At 33.7% G+C, this 22346-nt stretch overlaps 2 protein-coding genes across 4 annotated transcripts; both read right to left on the minus strand.

The window, feature by feature from the left end:
* Window positions 1-3985: 3985 nt before the first annotated feature.
* Window positions 3986-13215, minus strand: LOC147396787 (Ribosomal protein S5 family protein). 3 transcript variants are annotated; one of them, XM_086451959.1, is made up of 11 exons: window positions 12567-13215; window positions 10337-10866; window positions 9585-9635; window positions 9400-9507; window positions 7480-7575; window positions 7258-7356; window positions 7114-7173; window positions 6947-7015; window positions 4941-5005; window positions 4712-4815; window positions 3986-4321 (listed from the first exon to the last, which is right to left on the minus strand). In XM_086451959.1, the coding sequence occupies exons 1-8, from the start codon at window positions 13114-13116 to the stop codon at window positions 6950-6952; spliced, it is 1560 nt and encodes a 519-aa protein (XP_086308085.1). In that variant the 5' UTR covers window positions 13117-13215; the 3' UTR covers window positions 3986-4321; window positions 4712-4815; window positions 4941-5005; window positions 6947-6949. The 3 variants fall into 3 exon arrangements, with proteins under 3 accessions (XP_086308085.1, XP_086308084.1, XP_086308082.1); XM_086451958.1 differs by lacking the exon at window positions 4712-4815; XM_086451956.1 differs by having other exon boundaries at window positions 4712-5005.
* Window positions 13216-20820: 7605 nt separating this feature from the next.
* On the minus strand, window positions 20821-22346 carry LOC147396788 (Galactose oxidase/kelch repeat superfamily protein). Its single transcript, XM_086451963.1, has one exon. The coding sequence runs from the start codon at window positions 22243-22245 to the stop codon at window positions 20965-20967; it is 1281 nt and encodes a 426-aa protein (XP_086308089.1). The 5' UTR covers window positions 22246-22346; the 3' UTR covers window positions 20821-20964.

Below are 22346 nucleotides of genomic sequence, written 5' to 3' on the forward strand. Positions count from 1 at the left end.
GCGATCTTCAAAAATAGTGGAATTTAAATTACAACATCAAAACACACAGATGGAGGCAAGTCTCAAACCAGGCTCTCCATTCATTAGAGATTTTAACAAATACTAATCCCTAAGAAATCAGTATTGATTTTTAGGAAACCTATGCTTTTTTTCTTCCCTTCTTATCCCATCCATATATATATTCCATGTTGTGCATCAAACCTCCTTTGAGGTGTAAAATATCTTTCAGAATAACACCTAAAATAATTAAAATAAGCACACACAAAAATATTTACAGCATCAAACATACTAGTAATCTCTAAGGAAAACTATAGTTTTTTTTTTATAATTAACCGTACAATTTATGTTGTGCTTCAAAGCTTCTTTGAGTTTAGAAAATTCAGAAAGGGAGAGATGAAAAACACCAACCTTTGTGGAGAGACGTGGTACCATCAGAAAACTTCCTTTTAAATCTAGGTCAAAATCAAAATGACTCGACCGATATTTAGGGAATCAGCTTGGGATTTAGGATGAGTCAATGAAATAGACGATTCAATCGATTCCTCGACAAGCTGAGTCACCCTAGTCGTCTCGGTCATGGACTTGATCTTGAAATCACACCCAAGATTTGACTTATTACACCCCCAACAAATATATATATATATATATATATAAAAGTAAGAATAATTAAAGGTTAAGGTGCCAATGAAACTCTCTCCCTTCTTTTCTATTTTGATTTCTATTGGTTAGATTAATGATTTTATATCAACCTACTCCTAATTGGAAACTTTAATGATTTTATTTCAACCTACTCCTAATTGTAAACAACTTTTGAAGTTGTTTGAATGTGTTAGAATGCTTTGTAATGTTGAGGTAATAACTTGAACCAAACTCAGGCTTAATCACTCTTTTACCCATAAAAAAAGGGATATTTCTCAAAATGTGTGCAGCTTATGTAAAAATTTCAATTTTAGTATATTGTTCATTTTAATTCCCAAAAGATTTTTTACCAGTGAAATCATCGTTTTTATAATCAATGAATTCGTTGATAAATTATCAGCGAGATTGTTAATATGAAAAAATCATTGGTATTTTATTAGTAAATTCGTTGATAATAAAGTGACAATTCACTAGAAACACATGTTTTGGGAATTAAAATGAACGTGTACCAAGCTCGGAATTTCGTCATGTTTGACACATGAAATGGAGATTCACCTCCAAAAAATAAAATAAAAACTCGAACCAAACTTTTGATTGTAGGCTTTATTTTCAAAGGTGTTCAATATTGTCGAATTTAAAAGAAAATGATTAAAGTGTTGGAATTTTAATATATAACATTTTGAGTAGATTGGTTTATGTTTCATAAATGAGAGTGTAGACTCTCTTTGAATGTGTATGATGGTGAGTAGATATCTAGAGATTAATATTTATTTTTTGTTATCGCGAGGCAATGGTTGCATGTTTATTTATGATTCTGTTATCGCAAGGCGATGTGTATGAAATAAGAAATTAAATATCCATTCCACACACTTGTATGATCTATTTTCTATTTTTATTTATATATAGTTATAATTATTTTGGGATCTGTAAGGAACTTATGAAAACCTGAAAAAAGAGTCTATCATAACATGTTTGGAGTGACATATTATCTTAGGATGAATGGTTGCGATATTAAACTCTTATGTAATACAAGATGCATAAGAGATTAATATAACAACTAGGATACAAGAGTTTCCTTTCTATCTTTACCGGTGAACTACGTGATATAATGGTAGTTGTGAAAAGTGTAGAGATAACTTAAGGAACCATATGTTTGTCTGATAGGCTTAGATGAAGAAAACGAGTCAATAATCATTAATTGTCTAGTAGTACTCAAACGTTTTTAACCCATCGTAAATAAACCTATTTCTTATGGTCATAGTCAACGACCAACTTGAGTTGCATAAACGATCACCTAACTGTGGTAAGTACAATGACTGCCCACAAAATCAAGAATTAACGATAGGATTCCACAATGATTGAGCGAGAAAGATAATTCGTAATCCTAATTGGGATGGTATATAGTCGTAGTTCTTAACGCTCTTAACTGACACACTACCATTGTTTGTACTTAACTATTGAACCTATTTTATTTTAACTTATAAAATTTGAATGTTATTTTATTAACTATTTTAATAGTAATTGTAGTTATATTTTTAATATGTTTACTTTATGATTAAAAATTATTTCGTTAAAAGTTGATGACCGAAATTTTAAAGTTGAATATTTACAAGTTGATGAAAAGAATTATTTATTTTCTAAATTATTTACATTTTATTTAAAAATGTTTCGTAAGGTTTTGAAACTCGGTATTTTATTTGTTATTTTGAAAGTATAACTGATATGTTGACAAAAGATACAAATGTTTTTTACTTTGTAGTTATTGTCTATTTCATAAATTTTATGTTATGACATGATTTGTGGTTATTTAAGTATAATATGATTTAACCATTTTGTTATTGTTTACACACAAAAACTTGCATATCTTTGCAAAATGTTTTAAAATGAATTTTTTCATATTTAGGTGACTTTTAGTTTGATATATTTATTTCATGCTGGGTAACTCCCTTGTTACTAACCTTACTCTTCACCCTTTCAATTTTGACAAATTTTGAAATTAGTCTTGAGGAGCAAATTTTGAGTAAGTACTTGAAGTTTATTGTTGACGAGTTACATCCCCCCGTCGACTTCATGATATTTTAAAGTTTAATTATTTGTTTAATTTTATTAAAAATGTGTATTTGAAATATTGCAAGTGAATCATAGGTTAGAATTGAGGTTGTTTTCACACTCTAATATTCTTTAGTTATATATTATTTTTTTCTACTACTATATTATTATTTTATTACTGTATAATCATATTTATGTTAATATCACATTTAAGTAGAGTTTTCAGTGTCAAATTCTGGCATGAAATCATGAGGATTTGTTTTGGAATTTGAGGGCGCTACAGGTGGCAATGAGTCGATTCTAATTATTGTCAATTTCGGGTCTCGTTATAAAATAGGTGGAATCGGAACCACCAAAAATCACAGGTATCTATCGATTCTAGTTCTCAAGAATCGAATGACAAATTTTTTTTTTAAATAATTAAAAAAACTCTCTTCTAAAAAATAATATATCATCTATAAAGTGTCAACTTGATAATAATTTGTTCCACTAAAAATATGATTTCATAATTTTTTTTCACAAATTAAATTTCAGCATCTTTGCAAATAATAAACTTTACAAAGAGATGACCCATTTTAAACTCCAATATTTAATTTGTATAAAAAATTAAATAACTTTATAAGATATATGTTAATTTTAAAATATAAAATAATCTTAAATTATGTATAATGTAAAAATAAATAATAAAATAAATCAATTCCAAATACTCATGGGTACCCATCAGATAGAACCTAATGGTTCCAGTTCCTATCGGTCATATAAGGGAACCAGAACTAGGGTTTTCGCTTTTAGATCCAATTTGGTTCTAGTTAAATGGGTACCCAATGGCACCCCTAGAAAGTCGTATGTGCAAAAGCACATGTTTAGAAAGGGCTTATTTGTAATTTAAAATTCTAATAAAAGGGATTTTTGACTATTATAATGTAAAATATGAAATTTTATAATTTTGATAACTAACCACCTTATTTATAGGGATTATAGAGGCGTGGCTTACAACTTCATTGATTTTTGACCAAAAAGACCTTGATACCATTAAGTTTAAACGTCAAACAATGGGCAATTTATGAAATTTTGTCTCTTTGTTGCAAATTGTTTTGAGGGGCAGAAAAGATTTTCTGCTTGTAGTGGCAAATCTTGAAGGGGTGGCAGATCCTTTTCTCAACATTTTTTTATTTACTTCGTTGGCAAACACTTTAAAATATACCAATTTTCTACGGTAAATGATTTGCCTTGCAATCAAACACACCCTTAATAGATCCACTGAAAAAAAAAGTTAAAAAAAAAAAAAAAATAAGGATTTTAACAGGAGTTTCAAACCAAGTATATAAGGATCGTTTCAACATAAGATCATCTCTCTCATTAGTCTGTCACATATGACTCAGGTCAAAATTACATCAAAACATGGAAAACATGGAGCTCCTACCAGCAAACTAGGGCCCTTAGAGAAGAGCTAAGATGTGAAAGAATTGTTGGCCACAAGATTCAGATATGTTGGCTAAGAGAACATCAACCAGAGTCGAGTGAAACTCAATGTGAAAATCATCAACCATTATGAAGCCCTTCAAGCAACATCTATACATTAGTTTAGAAGCCTTTCAACCATATCTCACATCTCAAAATTGCTGACAAAACGCTGCAAAGAGACAAGTGCATCAATACTTGCCATACAATTATTCCAAGACAATGTACTAAAGCATCAGAGATCGGAATCAGTTTCGTAAAATATCAACTAAGACAGTTAGATACAACTCAAAATCTTGGAGGTATGGAAAAACTCAACACTCAAAAAGGAAAATTCAACAACTTCTGTAAATAGAAGCCTGAATTTCAGGGGTTGGTTCCATTTTGAACTCCACCAAAGCCTTATCCCAATGATTTGGGTAATTTCTTATGCAAAACAAGGCCCAAATTATTCCAGATCTTGGTCTGGTACTAAAACAGATTGTTGAGAGCCAGATGATCAGAAGTCAGGACTGTGTTATACTACCAAGTCAGTTAATCGGTTGCCCATCAACATCCTTACCTTCGGGTTAGATCGATGTTTATTGTGCCACGAGAGATTTCAAAAGCATGATTTTATATCATAGGCATTTTGGTCCATGCACAAGAGAAATAAATTAAAGAGGCCTGAAAGGACAAGAATTGAATTTGAAACATCATTGCTATTTTAATTTTGTTTTGTATTTTAATGATTTTAGCCAAAAATTCGAAAAATTGGGGAGGGGTAGGGTGGGATTGGGGGATCCGCAGACCTTGAGAACCATGCCACGAATAGATTCCTGATCTTCACATCCTCGAATTTGGGTGCTAAGGATACCTGAAAAAGGCACTCGAAAACTCAAGTAAGTAGTCAGTCTTGCATTCTCTTTAGTAAAAATTAGATAAATAAACTACATTAATTCCACTATTATAAATAGATTTTCTTCCACTTCAAACCTTCCATACCTATGCTCAAGCCAACAAACAAGTTTCAAGCATTTTTGAAATAGTAATTGGCTTCGAAGTACTATTAACATGCAACCATAATTTCTTTTAGTAACAGTTACCAGCTTCCAAAGTTTTATTTTTCTTGCATGCCTCAATCATTGCTAACTACACATTCTTTCCACTTGAGATGGGCAATAGCCTTAATTGAATGTGTTGTCAATAGAGGAATTGACACTGATTTTTTAAGTTCTTCAAGGGGACCTTTTATGAGGATTTCAAGTTGAAATAGGACTCCTTTTGAAAAAAAAATATATATATATATATATATACACACACATGTGCCAAAAGTATGTAGAGCATAAAATTTAATCAACTCCCTAAAAATAAATTGAAAAATGAGATTTTTTTTCACCATTGGATTTAAAATTTAAATCTGGGAGTTCAGTGGCATCCATTTTCAAACTCAAGATCGGGCCCAAAGAAATGTTTTATATATATATATAGTTTTTTCTCAAACCCAATCTAGACCACAAACAAGAGGGCTGAGATGTCATTTGGACCAATGGGGAGGTCCATATGGACCCCAGTCCATGCAACCTTTTCATGAGCGTGCGAGTGTGTGTGATTTTTTCTTTTGCTTTGTTCAAGCTTCTAGTGGTTGGTCTACTTAATCTCTGTGCTATCGTTTGGTTCTTTGATGAAATAGTTATACCTATAAAACAAAAAGGATACCAGTGAAAGATAGGCCTATTAAGCGGATGGTGAAAACTGAAGATGTATGAGAATACAAGACATTTTCCCTTTAAATTTTTTTTTGAAGAATAGTTCAGAATTCAGGTCAAGGATAGGAACAAAGCTGAAGATGTAATCGATCAAAAATAAAATAAAATGATGTGACAAAGATACAGTAAATAACAGTATGGGGAGTCTGGAACGAGAGAAACAATAGAGTGTTCAACAACAAGAGCAGTACCACTCGTGCAAGATTCTTGGAAATTTTGGGTCTGTTGTACATTTGGTCGAAGCAGAATATAGAGTTCGCGGGGACTACCTTCGACGATTTTGTTTTTAGATGGGACTCTTTATGTAATCAGTGATGTTGTTTTTGTTTTTTGTTTTTTCTTTGATTTGCTGCTTTTTGCTTGTTGTTTGTTCTTGAGGCTCTCTCGGCCTCTCTCTTTGTAGTTCTCCTTCTTTTGCTCAATACATTATACTTTTCAAAAAAAAAAAATAACAGTATTATCTTAAATTGACAGTATTGGGTCTGTTTTGGTAAAATTGTCGCAAAAAAATAGATGCAAGGTTCCAAAAGGTATTATGGCATATAACTATTATTGAAAACACATCACATGGCTCTACATGACAAAGATTCTCAATAAAGAGGTGAGAACTTCTTCAGAAAAATCAATTTGCTTCAACTTCATAATGCCAAATATGCTTTTTCTGCTTTTTTTTTTCTTGAACTTAAAAATTATTAATTTTGTCAAATGGAAATCCCGAATGACATTGTTACATAACTTCATAACAATGGCACATATGAAGACTAAAATGGGTCCCCAATATTTTGGGTTTTATGGATAGGCCAACTGATGGGCCCTATGTCTATGATGAAAAACACTCCAATGGAAAGGAAAAAAATGAAAAAGAAACTTTGGTTATGAAATGCTTGCTTCATTACTCATAAGCCAACTGTGAAAAGGGAAAAAAGTAAAAACTACAACAGCAAACAATAATATACGCTGAGAAGATTAATGGCCCCTCTATTAGAATTCACAAGAAACTAAAAGAAGAGTTCTTGGGCAGATGGACAAAGAAGGCATAAGATGGATACCTCTCAAAGTAGGTATGACTCCACAACAGTCCGCCCAAACTTCTCTTGAACATCTTTGGGAGTTTCAATCTGGATAAGACCAACATTAAGAAACTTAAAATATAGAAGAAACAGAGAAAAAGAACAAGCATCGATGCATCAAAGAAATATCGCATACTCCTACTTACCGCATTTAGAGCTTTAAAAACAGCCTTAACTGTGTTATGACGATTTCTTGAGCCAATAACCTAAAAAAATCAAGATTAAAACAAAAACAAAACTGTAAAAAGATCCATCATCACAAAATTTGATGCATCTTGATTGTCAATTACCTTAGATTTGACGTTTTTGAAACCAGCTAAACATAGAATGGTTTCAACAGTTCTGCCAGCTTTCATCCCTTTTGTCGTTCGGGCAGGCCAGAGGTATATCTATGAAAACATAAAAGGGCCAAATTTGTAGCAAAAACAAAGACATGAGAAAAAGAGGGGTGGGGGTGGGGGGGATTTTTGCTGGTAAGGAAAAAAAGGAAGAAACCACTCAGATTAAGGAACCTTAGTTTTCTTATAACTTGTTTGGACTGCATGTGCAATTGTATGCTCCTCATGCCGTTCTACGTAATGGAGATTCTGGAAGCATTTCTCATATGCCTGTGAATAGGAAAATCAATCAGTAATAAAGTTTTGAAATGGACTACATGCAAAGAAAAAAAATAGGTGCAGGGGAAAGAAAAATCTTAGGACCTATCAGGATCCATCAAGGATGTCCATGAGAAGGACACACATAATCAAATGGTTCCAATAAACAAAAACTAATTAGTATGTTAGAAGAATCCAGCACTGGCTTGTCAAAATGTTTTTTTTTCCTTCCTTTTTTCGGTAAGTACTTACCAGAATGATCAGAGAAAAACTAATATGGATTCTAAATCCCACAAACCTAGTAAATGCATTTAAACATTAAAGCAGCTAATCTTTGCACATCAAGATTGTCAAATACAATCACGAAGTCAGTTGAGCACATTTTGGTTCTTGAAATCCTCAACAACTAAACTTCATTTGTTTTCAAACGTGAAATCTGACCGACGGTAAAATTGTAATTATGTTAAGGTTTTTCGCAAAAATTAATATGTATAATGTCATGAAGCATGGTTGGGCAATCAATAACTGGAGCACCTCATTTCCCCATCAAGTGGCAAATTTTAACACAATTTCCATCAGCCATGTGGCAAGAAGAGATTTACTTATTTTTATTTTCATTTTTTTAACCATCAAAGTTCTTTCTTTCAAGTGCAATATATGGTCGGGATCTTGAACCTTGAGGGAAACGAGCCTGTTTGGGATCTAGGTTTCAAGAGAGATTTTAATGATTAGGAATTGCAGGATCTACAAGATTTAATGACTCAGCTTGATCAAGCTCATTGGGTGTCCATGGAAGATGATGGAAGGCAGTGGATTCATACTAAAGGTTCTAACTTCTCTTTCTTTTGCCTTTGGTATGTACACACCTATCACTTCCTCGGTGCATTTCCCTTTCAAGTTTGTTTGGGATTCTAAGGCTCCCTCAAAAGTGTGCTTCTTTACTTGGTTAGCAACTCTAGACAAGTTACCCACACTTGATCACTAAATTAATCGGGGTTTTGTGACACCAAACTTTTGTTATCTTTGTAATTCGAATGGTGAGTCTATGGATCACATTATAATGCATTTCCAATTGTCGTATTCCGTTTGGTCTCATTTTGTCGGGCTTTTCAAAGTTTTCCAAGTCTTCCCTAATATGTTGTTATCTATTCTAAAGTAGGGATTCTTCCATCTTTCTAGGGAGAAAGAAAATCCTTTGGAAGTTTCTTCCTTTCGCTACTACCTGGGGGTTATGGCTGGAGAGAAATAGGAGAATTTTCAATGGGGTGATTTCTTCTTTTCAGGATATTGCGTTGAATGTTTTGGGGTTATTGTTCTTTTTGGTGCCAATTATGTCCTGACTTTAAGGGAGTTTTCAGTGAGGATTTCATTTTTAGATGGGACTCCTTATGTAAAACTTGGTTGCTTTTCTTTTTGTCTGTCATCTCGACCGGCAGATGTATTCGCCTCTCTTTTCCAATAAATTTTATATTTATAAAAAAAAAAGGTGCAATATAAGGTTGGTTATGGGTGTGACCAGCCATTTGACCACTCCAGAAATTTGTTTATCAGACGGATGGTCCAGTTGCAAAAGATCCCATCTTGACAGGGTATGAAATCAGTGGGATAGCCGAGGCAAGCTTTAAGTTATGCACTTAGTAGGTGAGGGTGGGTTTTGAACCCAGGTAGTGGTATCAAGTATTAACACACACAGACTTTAACCAACTAAGCAAGCTGGCTCTAATCTACTTAGTATTCAGTTATTACTAATAAACAACAAATAGTGGACCACCAAAATAATTAGCTAAAATTCCAGACCAAATGGAACTATGTAACTGAAGGACGTAATGAAGATACCTTTTGAAGGGCAATGGGAACTGCTGGACCTTTTGCTTTTGCATAACCCACAACTCCATGATAATTCCCACAAGCTAACATAGCAGTGTACTTAATCACTTGCCCACCCTAAAACATAGAAGTAGAGAACAAATGATTTTCATGAAAAAAATTAATCTAAAATTAGAAGACAAAACAAGAATTACCTTTGTAACTTTGCATGTTCGGTTGACATCAATTAGCTTCACATCAAAACCCTGCCATTATTTAAGAAAAAACTTAAATATTGAACAACGAAATTTGAAAGAAGACAAGGAAAATACGGTATCACTTGCACAATTTAAACACATAATCTTCATATATAAGGTTTTTCAGAGGCTGAAGTTATGAATCAAACATCAAATAAAATAGAAAAGTGCAGCTACGACGACGTGTTATCCATCTAAGAAAAATCATCATTACAAATGGAAAACCAGCATTCCAAAACTTCAAGAACATGCCCATCTCGGGAATAGCGTTTCCTTTCTTTCTTTTTCTTTTTGTTATTATAGGCCTAAGAAAAATCATCATTAAAAGGAAAAGCAAAGGCAGAGCAGAAAAATTAACTGCTGTTTACACAGGAGGACATGTTTGTAGATGAAACAAATGATTACAAACACAAGACATTCAAAGTGGTCAAGGGCTTTTGTAGTTAGTCTCTTTGTATCCTTGGTCTTCTCATCCATCGTTTTTTAATGAAATCTTTACTTTAAAAAAAACAAAAGATGTTCAAAGTATGGGCAAAGAAAAAAAAAATTACAAGACAAAGATGGTTTCTTTTTCTACTTTTTGGGATGAGACAAGACTATTTCTCATATACCTGCTGCCACAAATTTAATCGAATAAACAGTAAACAACTAGAAACTTACATAAGAGAAAGAAAGGGAAACATAAGTAACAGAGACATGTCTAAACTTACTTTCCTGTAAAGTGGTCTTCTTTTCTTTTCTGTCAAAGAGTTTCTCTCCTCTGCAAGATCCCTGATCTCCTCCTCTAGAACTCTGCCCTTCTTTCCAAACGTATGATCCAACTCCGTTAGCTTCTCTTCAAGCTTCTTATCAATGGCATTAAGCTTCTCTAAAAGTACATCATCCTTATCTTTTAGGTCGTTGAAGTCCTCATCATCATCTTCCTCTAGTCCAACTCCCTGAATATTTTGCTTTTCTTTTTCGAACCCTGCATGCTCCACAAGATCAGCAGCAGGACCAACTTGTTCATGTTGAATAACTCCATAATTCGCAGGGTTATTAGGATCATAGGCCATCTTCCACTCCACCAATCTCATGGCTCTATTTAGTTTTTGAATAATCATGAACCTATCCTTTCCAGTAGCTTCTTTCAGAAGGTTCATCAATTCACCGATAACCCTGTATTCCAATGGAAGTTGGAAATGTTTTTGCTCAAATTTGTCAATTCTATTCATCCACTTATACGCATCATCAAGAGTTTCTGTCAGGGAAAAAAAGGAAAAAACAAAAAAAAACAAAAAAAAAGAAGGGAAAATGAAGAAATTAATAAACATTGATGAAACCGAAGTACCACTGTTGATCAAATGACAAGCTTCGTTGCAACCCCATTTGCAGGTTAACCCTCTTTTGCAAAATATAAAGTAATGCTCAAGAACTCAAACACAATGATTGTTCCATTTACATTGGACTCTCTTTCCATCATCTCAATCATTGTTTGAATCTTAAACTAGTAATTCATTTAATTCTAGTAGTGGATCTTTAAAAAAAATGCTTGCTTTTGCAATTTGTTTGATTAATAAAGAAACAATAGGACTTTTGATAATGTGAGGATACCTTGCAGGACATCATTTTGGCAATTAGAGCCAAGTTGCTCTTTTGGACAAATCTATGCAAGGAGTTGAACGCGTTTTTTGTTTTTTTTTGTTGAGGATTTTGCATTTAGATGGGACTTGATCATAAACAAGGCTAGCTAATGGTGATCATGGAAGGGTTGTCGAGTCGGGACTTTTTTGTGAAGGAGCTTCGGGTGGTAATGTCTTTAGTTGTTTCCAAGGGAAAAAAAGGTAAAAAATGCAGAAAATATTGAGTACATTTCTTTTGAGTCTTGAAAATGAGAGAGTGACTTAAGTTGAGACTTGAACTTTAAGAGTAATAGTGTAAGGTAGAGGTTAGAGAATATTTATAATTATGTGAGAATGTATTAGAAAATGTAATGAGATTTAATAGTTGGAGGCTTTGCGAGGGTAAGAAAGAGATTAGAAGGCAGAAGAGATGTTGAAAAAAGAGTAAGGGGGTAGAAGTGGGATATTTACAAGAGAAAAATGAGTTTATGCTATAAATAAATATAAAAAAAAGAAAAATCTGTGTCCAAAAAGTATGCCATCGCATATTGTAGTATGCCATTGCATATTGTGCAGATACCATACTATTGTATATGCGATGGTAGCATATGCGAACAGTAGTTTGGAAATGGCATATGCAATCGCATTTGACAACACTAGTTGTTTCCTTCCTTGACCTTTAGGTAGATTCTATATTAGTTGTTTTGCTACTATAATAGAAAATTTTATGCTTCTTAAAAAGAAAAACTAATCAAGTAAAATTCAGTCACAGATTGATCAATGCCACCACATCAAAAATATAAAACATTTAAAGTTAGGATTTACCACCCAGGTAGTGGAGCAGTGGTTCAGAGTCCTAGATTGTTCCCCAAAGAAATGAGATCGTGTCCTCCCCCCCCAAAACCAAACCCGATACTCCAGTTTGTGGTGGCCAGGCGTGTTTTATGTATACTAGGCTCAATTAAGCATAATCACAAAATTCATCAAATTTTGGCCAAAAATCAGAAAAATCTCCGAAAAGTGGGTCCATCCAAAATAATTGGTAATTAATCGGATTATCAGGAGAAAAAAAATTTACTCTTTCTTTCAATTATATCCAATGTTCAATTTCTTTTTGTATTGTCCCTAAGTCATAATTTTTACCAAATTAACCGAATTGACCCGGTGGAATAATTTCCGAATTCTGAACATGGTTACTATGCAGTTAAGGATTTGTTCAATTTTTTCATGAAAAATTCGAAAGCTAACAATATAAAATAAGCATAATTTTACATCTAACATAAAACCCAATTGGATAAATCAAATTTCAGAAAAAATCAAATCAAATCAAACCCATTACCTGAATCAATGAAATTCTTGAGAAGCTCTTCATGCTTATTGAACTTCTTCTTAAACTCATCTGCTCTTTTCTGGACTGAATCGGGTGAGAACCTCTCATCATCTTCATCACTTTCTGAATCTGTAGGTTCTTCTATCATATTGAGATCTCCAATATTTTTCAATTTCTCCTTCTCTAATTTCTCGATCAAAGGTCCTACACCCAAATAATCCTCTTCATCTTCTTCATCATCAACGATTTCTACACCAGCCCTTTTCTTTTCCTCTCTTTCTCTTAGCTTTTCCCTCTCAACTTCGGCTAAGAGTTCATTAATGGTTGCATCAGAAGAAGAGCAGAAAAGGCGATGGTGATGGTTTGATAATCGATCCAAATGACGAAAATTCAAAATGGGTGTGTTCTGGAAATGTAGAAATTGAGGTTGGAAAGTGAGGAAAGAATGGATTTTTTGTCTGGAGAGATTGAGAGGGGGTTTAATGGAGGGTTTTATTAGGGTTTGCTTGAGAAGGAGACGAGCCCAAGCACATTTTGATTTGGTTATTGAGGTAGCCATTGTTGTAAATTAATAGAACTTGGATTTCTCTACACCATTACAGAGCAAAAGAGAGATACAGTGAGAGAAACTCAGGTACAGAGAGAGATCAGCAACAGGGAAATGAAAGTAGGGTTTTAGTAGGGCAATCAACGGATAGGTATCCGAATTCGAATTCGAATTCGGATGGGATATTATTAACCAATATTCGCATTCATATCCGAATAAATTATTGAATATCCGATATTATCCGATTCGAATCGGATTGCAAATCAAATTCGAAAACTATCTTAAATTTATCCGAAACTTATTTACTATTCGAAAATTATCCGAATTTTATTTGGAGAAATTATATTGCCACACCAACTTTTTCTAGTCAACTCAAACATACCAAAAACTAGGGTTTCAATCATCATAGTAGAAATCAAAGAAAAAATTACAGAACATTGTATAATCAAACAAACATTAAAAAAAAAAAAACACAATTGACAATCTACCATGATTAAATCTTACGAGCTCTGCATAGAAGAAATTAAGATTTCAAATCGAAAATCATAAAACCCTAATTTTCTCATACAAAAAGAGAAATTGTAGACTTTGCTTAGTCGGAAGAGGAGACCGAAAATAGACCCAAACTAAAACCTCTCAAACTTCATCATTAGGCCCATTTATATTGATGTGGTTGCTCCCAAACCAAGTACAAACGAAACCAAAAAAGAGGCACAGAACATTTAGGAAAACATACTAGATCTAACTTGGGTTTGAGTAGAATATGGTTCAGTTAGGAAATCGATTTGGAGAAAAAGAAGAAAAAAAAAATGTCTAAGTCTAAGTCTCGTACTCTTGTGACCAAGAGAATTTTCAGTATAATGCTCTTCAATGTCTTGGGCTCCATTAATTCCAAGCTTCAAATTGCTGTATTCCTCAATTAATCAGTTCTTGGAAATACTGAAGGGATATAAAGTTGGCTTCCCATACATCATACATTGCAAATAAGATATCATATTTCATATTGATCGAGTAGTTTTTGTAATTTTACTAAGTGCTTCTATCAATCTTTGACACTAAGTAGCATCTCAATGACACTTTAGGTAGTCGACTAGATGAGTTTCATTATCAGGCATCGTTGTGACGCCAACAATGTGAGTAGATCAGCAAGTAAATGTTAATCTAACAAACACATCTATCTAACACACACACACACAGTGCTAATACCAATAAAATAAGATCCTAAACAAGCAAAAGGAAATTATTAAATGTTTTTATGCTTTATATTTATATGAGGAAGATCTTCTCGATCTCGTCCTTTCTCTTTCGATGATATATCTTATATTTATTAAAGAAACACATATTACAGTTATCATGTTCAACACCCTCGAGATGATCCATGATCCTAGTACAACACCTTTGCAAACCATGAAAAGTTTACAAGCACTCTAGCAAGCCACGGTGTCACGGCCCTATTCTTCCGAAGCGGGGTCGTGCGGCGCAAGGGGGTCAAATCCACTTGCAAACCTGTAAAATGATCGTACACCACACACACGTAGCTAGCAAACAAGTAAACGAGGTAACACGAGATAAAGCCCGGAGGCAACTTTGTTGATATAATATTGATTACACGGTGTAACGCGTTATAAAAGCAAATAGATGCGTTACAAGCAATTGATGATCCTATGACACGCGGGACTTCCACGGAGCTGGGCTTCAAGGGCTTCAACAACGTGGGTGTAGGCCGAGGATTGGGATAGCACTGACACCCTTCCTACAAAGTGTATGCTAAGTCTTTACTAGGTTTCCAGAAGGAAACATCAAAAGTAGAGGCCGGTCATACTCCCTTATTACTAAAATGCCACTAAGCTAACAAGTGTGCCCTGGCACGGGGCTGACACGTACCCTAAGCTAACAGATATGCCCTGGTATGGGGGCTGACATGGCTTCATAACGAGCCTTACATGATATTACATGGGTGCTCCCGGGTAGCTCCGAGGCGAGCTTACACCTAACTCTAGGTGACAGATGATGTGGCCGTTACACACGGGCTGCATAATACATATCTTGGCATTGGGTTTTCAATGTGGCAACATGACATAGATCCTTCACCAGCCCCAACCCTATAGCTCATTCACCTAAAACACACTTAATAGACTTATTAGTTTCCATGAATAACAATAACACTCGTACATAATAATGTCATTCGACGTCAAAAATGGCGATATTTGTAGTTCCCATTCTCCAAATTTTCTTATCCCTTTTTTTTTTTTTTTTTTTCAAGAAATTTATAATGAAACAGGTTTCAAATGACCCAATGCCCCCTAAAGAACTTGTTCTAAAAAAAATTAATCTAGGTTTTCAGAAAATGCAATAAAATCCAAAATTGACAATTAAAGTGTGGGAGCTTGCACTTCCAGGCAATGAGTTCAGAAGCATTACTAGGCAAATAAAAAAATTGAAAAATAGATGGGAAAAAAAAAAGAAGAAATATATAGAATGTATAGAAATATAAAAATAAACTAAGTGTTATACTTAAGCCTTGAGGTCATCAATGTAGAAATTGATTCCAATAATTCCAAATTTAAAAACTCTAATACTTCTAATGGGTCATTTCTGCATCATATTAAAGGTCCAATATTTCCACCTTCTTGATGACCTTGAAGGATCTAGAAGATGAAGATGACGACCACCTCCCACTTTGCAGAAAAAACAGAGAGTGGGTGATTGAAATTACTGAATCAACCATTTTTCCTCTCAAGGAGAGGGGCGAGAAATACCTCTTTGGACTAAGTCCAAATAACTCCAAACACAAAGAGTGGAATGGAGAGAATAGAGAGAATTTCCTCTTTGGAGAGAGAGAGAGAAAGTAACTCCAATGTGTTGATTTTAGTTCATTAAATTCGAACATCTTTTCCAAATTTTGTTATGAGTTCTAGTTGGACCTCTGACACGAACTTGAATTTTTTTCCTTCTTTTACTAATAGTTTAGTAATGAAAGAATCATCATCAATTTACTCTTCAAAATCAATTATAATAAAATAACAACACAAGCAAAATGCGACATCTGTTCAATATTATACTCTAACCAATTATCAAACTCATTAAATCAAGTTGGATTAAGATGACGTGATACCTATCATCTTTCTAAATTTTCTTTGTGAAAAACTATGTTCACGAGGTTAATATGTACCTTTCTATAGGTATGTTCTTCAAATATCGTCCCGATCATTAACATGATAATCCAAAATTTTAATTCATAACCCAGGATCCAAATGAAGACCTTCTAAGTTGATTTCAATACGATTATACTTTGAACTATGTCGTGTGCCATCACTAAGATCCTTCTTTTTTTATAATAAAAATGGTTGTCTCAATGTAGATTTTCTTATAAGAAATTTATCTATATTTAATTCAAAACATTAATTAATTTAATTAAATATCAATATCAAGATGTTAAATCTTATTTATAAATTATAGGTATCAATTATTCCATTCTAATAATTTACTTAATTCTAACATTGGAAAAGAAATTTATATATCACATGTAAAAGAGTGTTAATAAGAAATAATCTACATCTCAATCAGTATCAATAATTCCAATCAACAATAAAAATTAAAGTGCTTATAATCAAAGTTTCATAATCATGAAGACAAAATAATCAACAAATGAGGCTTTGCCCCTTGTACATTTATAAAGGGAATACCAAAATTCAATCACAAAATTAACAATAAGACTCTGTCACCCTATACATTTAGTCAACATTCAATCATAAAATTAGCAATGGGGCTCAATCCCTTATAAAAATAAAAAAATTAACACAAAAGCATATTCTCAAACAACATAAGAACAAAAATAAGAAAATAACTTCATGAGTTTAAAATAAACTATGGGGGTTTCACCCTCTTGTACATGTAACAAAAGGAATATCAACAATTTCAAAATTAACAATGGAGCCCCTCCCCTTACAAAAATAAATAAATTAACACAAACATATCTTCAAACAACATAATTACATAAACAAGAAAATAAAGCTCATGATTTTAAAATTTGAAATTAGGAAAAATTATCAAAAAATGGTTGATTTTTTAATTATTTATATAAAAAAAAGATTTAAAAAAAAAAAGAAGAAGAAGAAAGATTTAACACGTTGTTCTGTCTAGCGTTTTATCAAAATCATACTCTTTCATATTTTTTTATGTCAAAAATGCACTTGGATATCTAACCCACTAAAAATATCTAAGGCTTCCGTTTGTTGTGCAAAATACATGGTAAATCTAGCCAGACTACCTTAATAAGCTTTCAAATCTAAGCAAGAGGTGTTGAGCCCCACTTGAATTACCAAATTGGCAATTCAACACCACATACCTATAGGCTTTATGGGAAAAAAAAAAGTCAGATTAAAAATAAATTTCATGCTTGTTCTAGTTGGTTGAAAATAGATGACTATCGAATTCCTAAATTTAAAATTCAACAGTGAAAAATAATGTATTTAATTTTTTTTTCAAAGTTCTTAAAATTTTGTCTTTTATGTCACTGAGGCATCGGATCACGTTTTTTTTTATATGCGATCTACATGGGGGTGGTCAAAAACCTTCCTTACTAATCTAAGTATCGAACGTATTAAAGAAAACAACTAGAAGATATGAAAATACTGAAACATTGTACTGTCCAATGATTTCCAAAGACGTCGAACAATTCAATGTGTTAAATCTTTTTTTTGTAATTTCTTAAAAATTATCATCTTTTTTATAATTAATTAAAATACTAATTATTTTTTAATAATTTCTCTTGAAATTTTGGTGAGTACCTTTTAAGTTTGAAGTTAATTGCATTCGTTGAACGATGTAATTGAAGCTTGATAATGAACTGAAACCTTCCTACAAAATTTTACAGATATTTGATCCATTAATTACTACATGCGATCAAAGTACATACGTTCTGCATGCTATTAGGATTTTTGTCACTGAGATGGAAATACCAATCCTTAAGAACATCTTCCCATCTTAGCTATATGTTTGATATTTTGTCTCAAATTAAAGTCGTTTGAGGCTAGTATTTTTCATTCATATTAGTTTTGTTCGTGCCTTACAAGATTTAGGTGAGAATTGAAAAACATGGGCTAGCTTTAAATGCAGAAAATAATTTAGAGAGTAACAGGTGAATTTTTGTGAGAAGGGTCTAAGCAAAATTCCTAGAAATATAATAGTTTTTGACATAATTAATTATTAAATCAGTGTCAGTTCTATTTGAAGAGGGAATGGTTCCCTTGCAAGAAATTTAGAAGTTGATGATGATAGGTTTTCAAAAGAAAAATCCACTGTTTGACGATGATTGTTTCCTGAATTTTAAAAATTAATGGGCTTTGTTAATAAATGGGATAATGGATTTTTGAGGTTTGATGGTTCAAAAGGTTTGATCTTTAATATAGGGTTTGACGATGATGGTTTATTGAGCTTGAAAATTATATAATGGTTTATTGAGGTTGAAAAATTAAGGGGGTTTGCCAATAAATTGAAAATGATGGATTTTTAAGATTTGATATGGAGGGAGAGAAGTTGCCTTTCACATTTCATGCACAAGATTTAAGTTCAACCACTGATGGTGAAAGAGGGGTTTTTCATTATCTCCTAAGGTTATCTTTAAAGAAAAGAAAATGAGAGTGAAGGGTATAGAAAAGCAAGTTGGAGTGCAAAGTACTTAAAATGACACCTATTCTAACCTATGTATTTTGTTCTTCTTGTTCTTTCTTCTAAGTCTTCAATCCTTGACCTGACTTTGTGTTTTCTATCCCCACAATAGACATAAAAATGTTTGGATTATTTAGACAGTCCTCTTTGTGGGTTGATTAATATTAGAGAAAACTTGTTATATTTTCAAATTAATGACATATTTAATTTGAAAATATAACACATTTTGTGTCAGACCTTGACGTTGTTACTCAGGCATTACCTAATAGAGGTGCAAGGCTTACAAAAGTATTGAAACAACTACAATATGCACCACTTCCAATTGATAAATAAAATACAGTCATTTATGCAACTATCAAGGACTTTGTGATCGATTGTCTTTAGACAATATCTTCCTTGAGAAATAAACAAAAAAAAAAAAATCTTAATGTCTTCATTTTCAACCTCTAGTTAATCTTCTTCCTCAAAACACTCATCTTTGATCATAAAATGAAGTCTCTTATCTTCTTCTTTAAAATCAAGATTCAAAGTATTTTACCATCTTCGTCAATATTGAGATTATGCATTCTCCAACCTTCAAACCTCAAGAGCAATATACAGAGAAATAAAATATCACACTGGAATTTTAGCCTAAACAAAATCTAAGATCTATACAAAATATGAAAAATAATGGATTGAAGATAAAATTAAAGAGGTTAAAAATAATTTATCATAAAGAATAATGGCCTAAAGATGAAGGATTTTTTACATTCGTCTTAAACCTTAAGAATCCATCTCTTTCAACCAATGAACCTCAACAAAGAAAGTTGGAATTTTTGCGAAGGATGGATTCTTGAATAGTAAAATAAAAGATTTTCAACAATACATTGAAGATAACAGATTCAAGATGAAGTTGAATAAGTTAAAAATATATAGTTTACGTTCGAGATTAACATCACGAAAATAATTCATTTTATGAGATTGAAGATAAGGGCCTTTAGGTCATTTTATAAAACTAATATAAAGTGAATCATATCATAATGGAAAAACGAAGGGGACCAAAACGTAGAGAGGTCACGCAGGCATGTCTAGAATCTAGATCACCCAAAATATATTTATATAAAAAATCAACATTGTTTGGCTTGAATCATTGACTCCCTATAATTATCTTTCAATCTCCCCCGTATAAGATTGTAAGGCTAATATTTTCCTATTTTATTGAAAAAGTTTCTAGCCTTGTATTAGGTCATCACGTGGTACCCAATGATTCTGTCTCGAGACTCTCGAGTCATTCACGGGCATCCAAGAAGAAATTATTCCAACTAGTCGCCAAGGCTAAAATCTCAATCTCGACATCCTCTCAACTTAAGCAGACAACATTACACTCTTGACAACAATTTTCTAACTTGCGCTGGTGCGTGATATAACAGCAAATGTTACTAAGAGAATCTTAAGACCCCTTCAGCTTGAGACTTACGTTAGTACATTCCATAAAGTTATACTTACGCCAGAACTGCTTTTGCTACCCCAACTTTTACTTGTTACATTCAAATTAAAAAGAAAAAATCAATGCTAAAATTAAAGTAAAAGCATAGGTGCCGGTACCAATTTGTCATTTAGATTTCTATTTGCAAAATTTAAGATTTTAGGTGATTTTTTTTCTAAAACCATCACCTAAATTTAAAATTAAAATTTAATAGTAAAAAATAAAAAAATTAATTTTAATTTTTAAATTTATAAAATTTTATCCTCTACAACAATGATATTGGATAATGTTTTCGAATGCAAGATGATCTAATCGAGAAATTTCATTTTATCAATATGTGCAGGAGAGAAATTCTCTCTTGTTGATTTTGTTTACGCCATATATGTCAAATGGGTGTTGGTCTGTGAGTTAAACAATTGTCGAAATTATTTGAAATGTTGAGGTAATAACTTTGACCAAACTTTTATAATGCTCCAATAATGTGATTTAATCTTTAATTAGGATGTAAGAAAGAAATTACGAATTTTATTATCTTTTTAAATTGGAATGTAATAAGTAAAAGTTGGGGGTGCCAATGGCAGTTCTCTTAATAAGAGCTCCTTTAATTAATGGCAGAAGAATAACACAATTCCACCTCTGGCATATAAATTAGACAAGCCCGTTGAAATCACGACAATTCAAATTTTTTACTGGACCAAGAATGTAGTATAACATCAAGGCGCAAATTAGCACTCAACACAAACACAAGCAGCGCGTCGTATGACCTCAGGCAAATCTGCAATTCTACTCCACTCTCCAACCTCGTTATCGTAAACCAAAACCAAACCTTCCTTCAATCCTCTACAACTCCTCCCACTTCTCCTCAACAAATCATCTATGCACCCCAACACCTGCACAAGCACTACTTTCTCTCCAACTCCAACACAGCTGAATCTAACTGTACTGTCCAATCTAACTTGCGCCGGTAGTGGTGGACTCCTTATCCTACACCACTCTCCAAACCCACCCCCATCACCATTACTCCTCTTTCTCCTTCGCCCATCGTATCTCCAGAAAGAAAGCTCTACTGCGTGACTAGATAAAACGTACACGTGTCCTCCTGCTGTGCACGCTGCCACCACACACCCACCTCCCGGCACAGCTCGGCTCCTCAACCACACACGTGCATCCACATCGTACAAATCCATCGAACTCGCGTACACGTGCGCCTCAGATCCAGCGTCACGCGCCGTGTCCGTACCGTTTCCACCGATCTTCAACCCTCCTATCACGTAAAAAACACCATCAACGGCTGCGCCGATGCATCCGTACCGTCTCCTAGAAGATTCCGCAACTATGCGCCACGCGTCAGTCTCTGGATCGTACTCTTCAACAGTTGCTGTACGAGCAGCGCCACCAGAGATGTAGATTTTCCCTGAAATGGAAACAGCGGCAAATCTCTTCCTCGGGAAAAGCATTGGTGATCTCGAGGAAAAGGTTCCGGTCCAAGTATCGTAACGGACTGTAGCGTTTCGACCTAGGATGTAAATGCATCTGCCTAACGCCGTTAAACGCGCGTGCGAGAAAGATCCGTCGAGAATCTCGGGTGGAATAGTCTCGATTGCTCGAAACGAGGAGATTCTCCAAGAGGTTTCCTCACCGATACAGTGATTCGCAGCGTATATGCCGTAATCTGTAACGGTAACGGCGAAAACCGTTTGACGGAGATAACGGAGACTGCGACGGAGATCGTAGAAGGAGTTTGAATCTAGTAGTTGCGACCATTTGCGACAAACAAGAAAGAGAGAAGAGAGAGACGAAGGAGAAACCCTAGAGAGGCATTCGAGGAGAAGATCGTCAGGGAGGGAAAGAAAAGTGGTTTGATGGTTCTGATGGCGGTTTTCCGGGCGAATCTTGTCCGAGATTCGATTATTAAAAGTGGTTTCCCGGCGAGATTCTTGTTGAGGATTCGGAAAACAGGATTTCATTAGCCATGAAAAGCTGCGAGAGTTGCAGCTCTCGGACATGGCTGAAGAAGCGAAAAATAAAACAGTAAAAGAGAGATTTATATCGAAGAAAGGATTCTGTGTTGGATTTAAATCTAGCAGAATTAAAAGGTCACGTCCGC

This window comes from Akebia trifoliata, chromosome 8, assembly GCF_017979445.1.
Source record: "Akebia trifoliata isolate Shusen 1 chromosome 8, ASM1797944v1, whole genome shotgun sequence".
In the NCBI taxonomy this organism is placed as follows: domain Eukaryota; kingdom Viridiplantae; phylum Streptophyta; class Magnoliopsida; order Ranunculales; family Lardizabalaceae; genus Akebia; species Akebia trifoliata.

Coding starts and splice junctions, on each gene's coding strand:
- LOC147396787 (XM_086451958.1), bottom strand. CDS start 13,116: ATGGCTACCTCAATAACCAAATCAAAATGTGCTTGGGCTCGTCTCCTT. Junction 10,867..12,566: donor CAAGAATTTCATTGATTCAG/GTAATGGGTTTG, acceptor TTTCCCTGACAG/AAACTCTTGATGATGCGTAT. Junction 7,576..9,399: donor TTCCCATTGCCCTTCAAAAG/GTATCTTCATTA, acceptor TCCTATTCACAG/GCATATGAGAAATGCTTCCA.
- LOC147396788 (XM_086451963.1), bottom strand. CDS start 22,245: ATGTCCGAGAGCTGCAACTCTCGCAGCTTTTCATGGCTAATGAAATCC.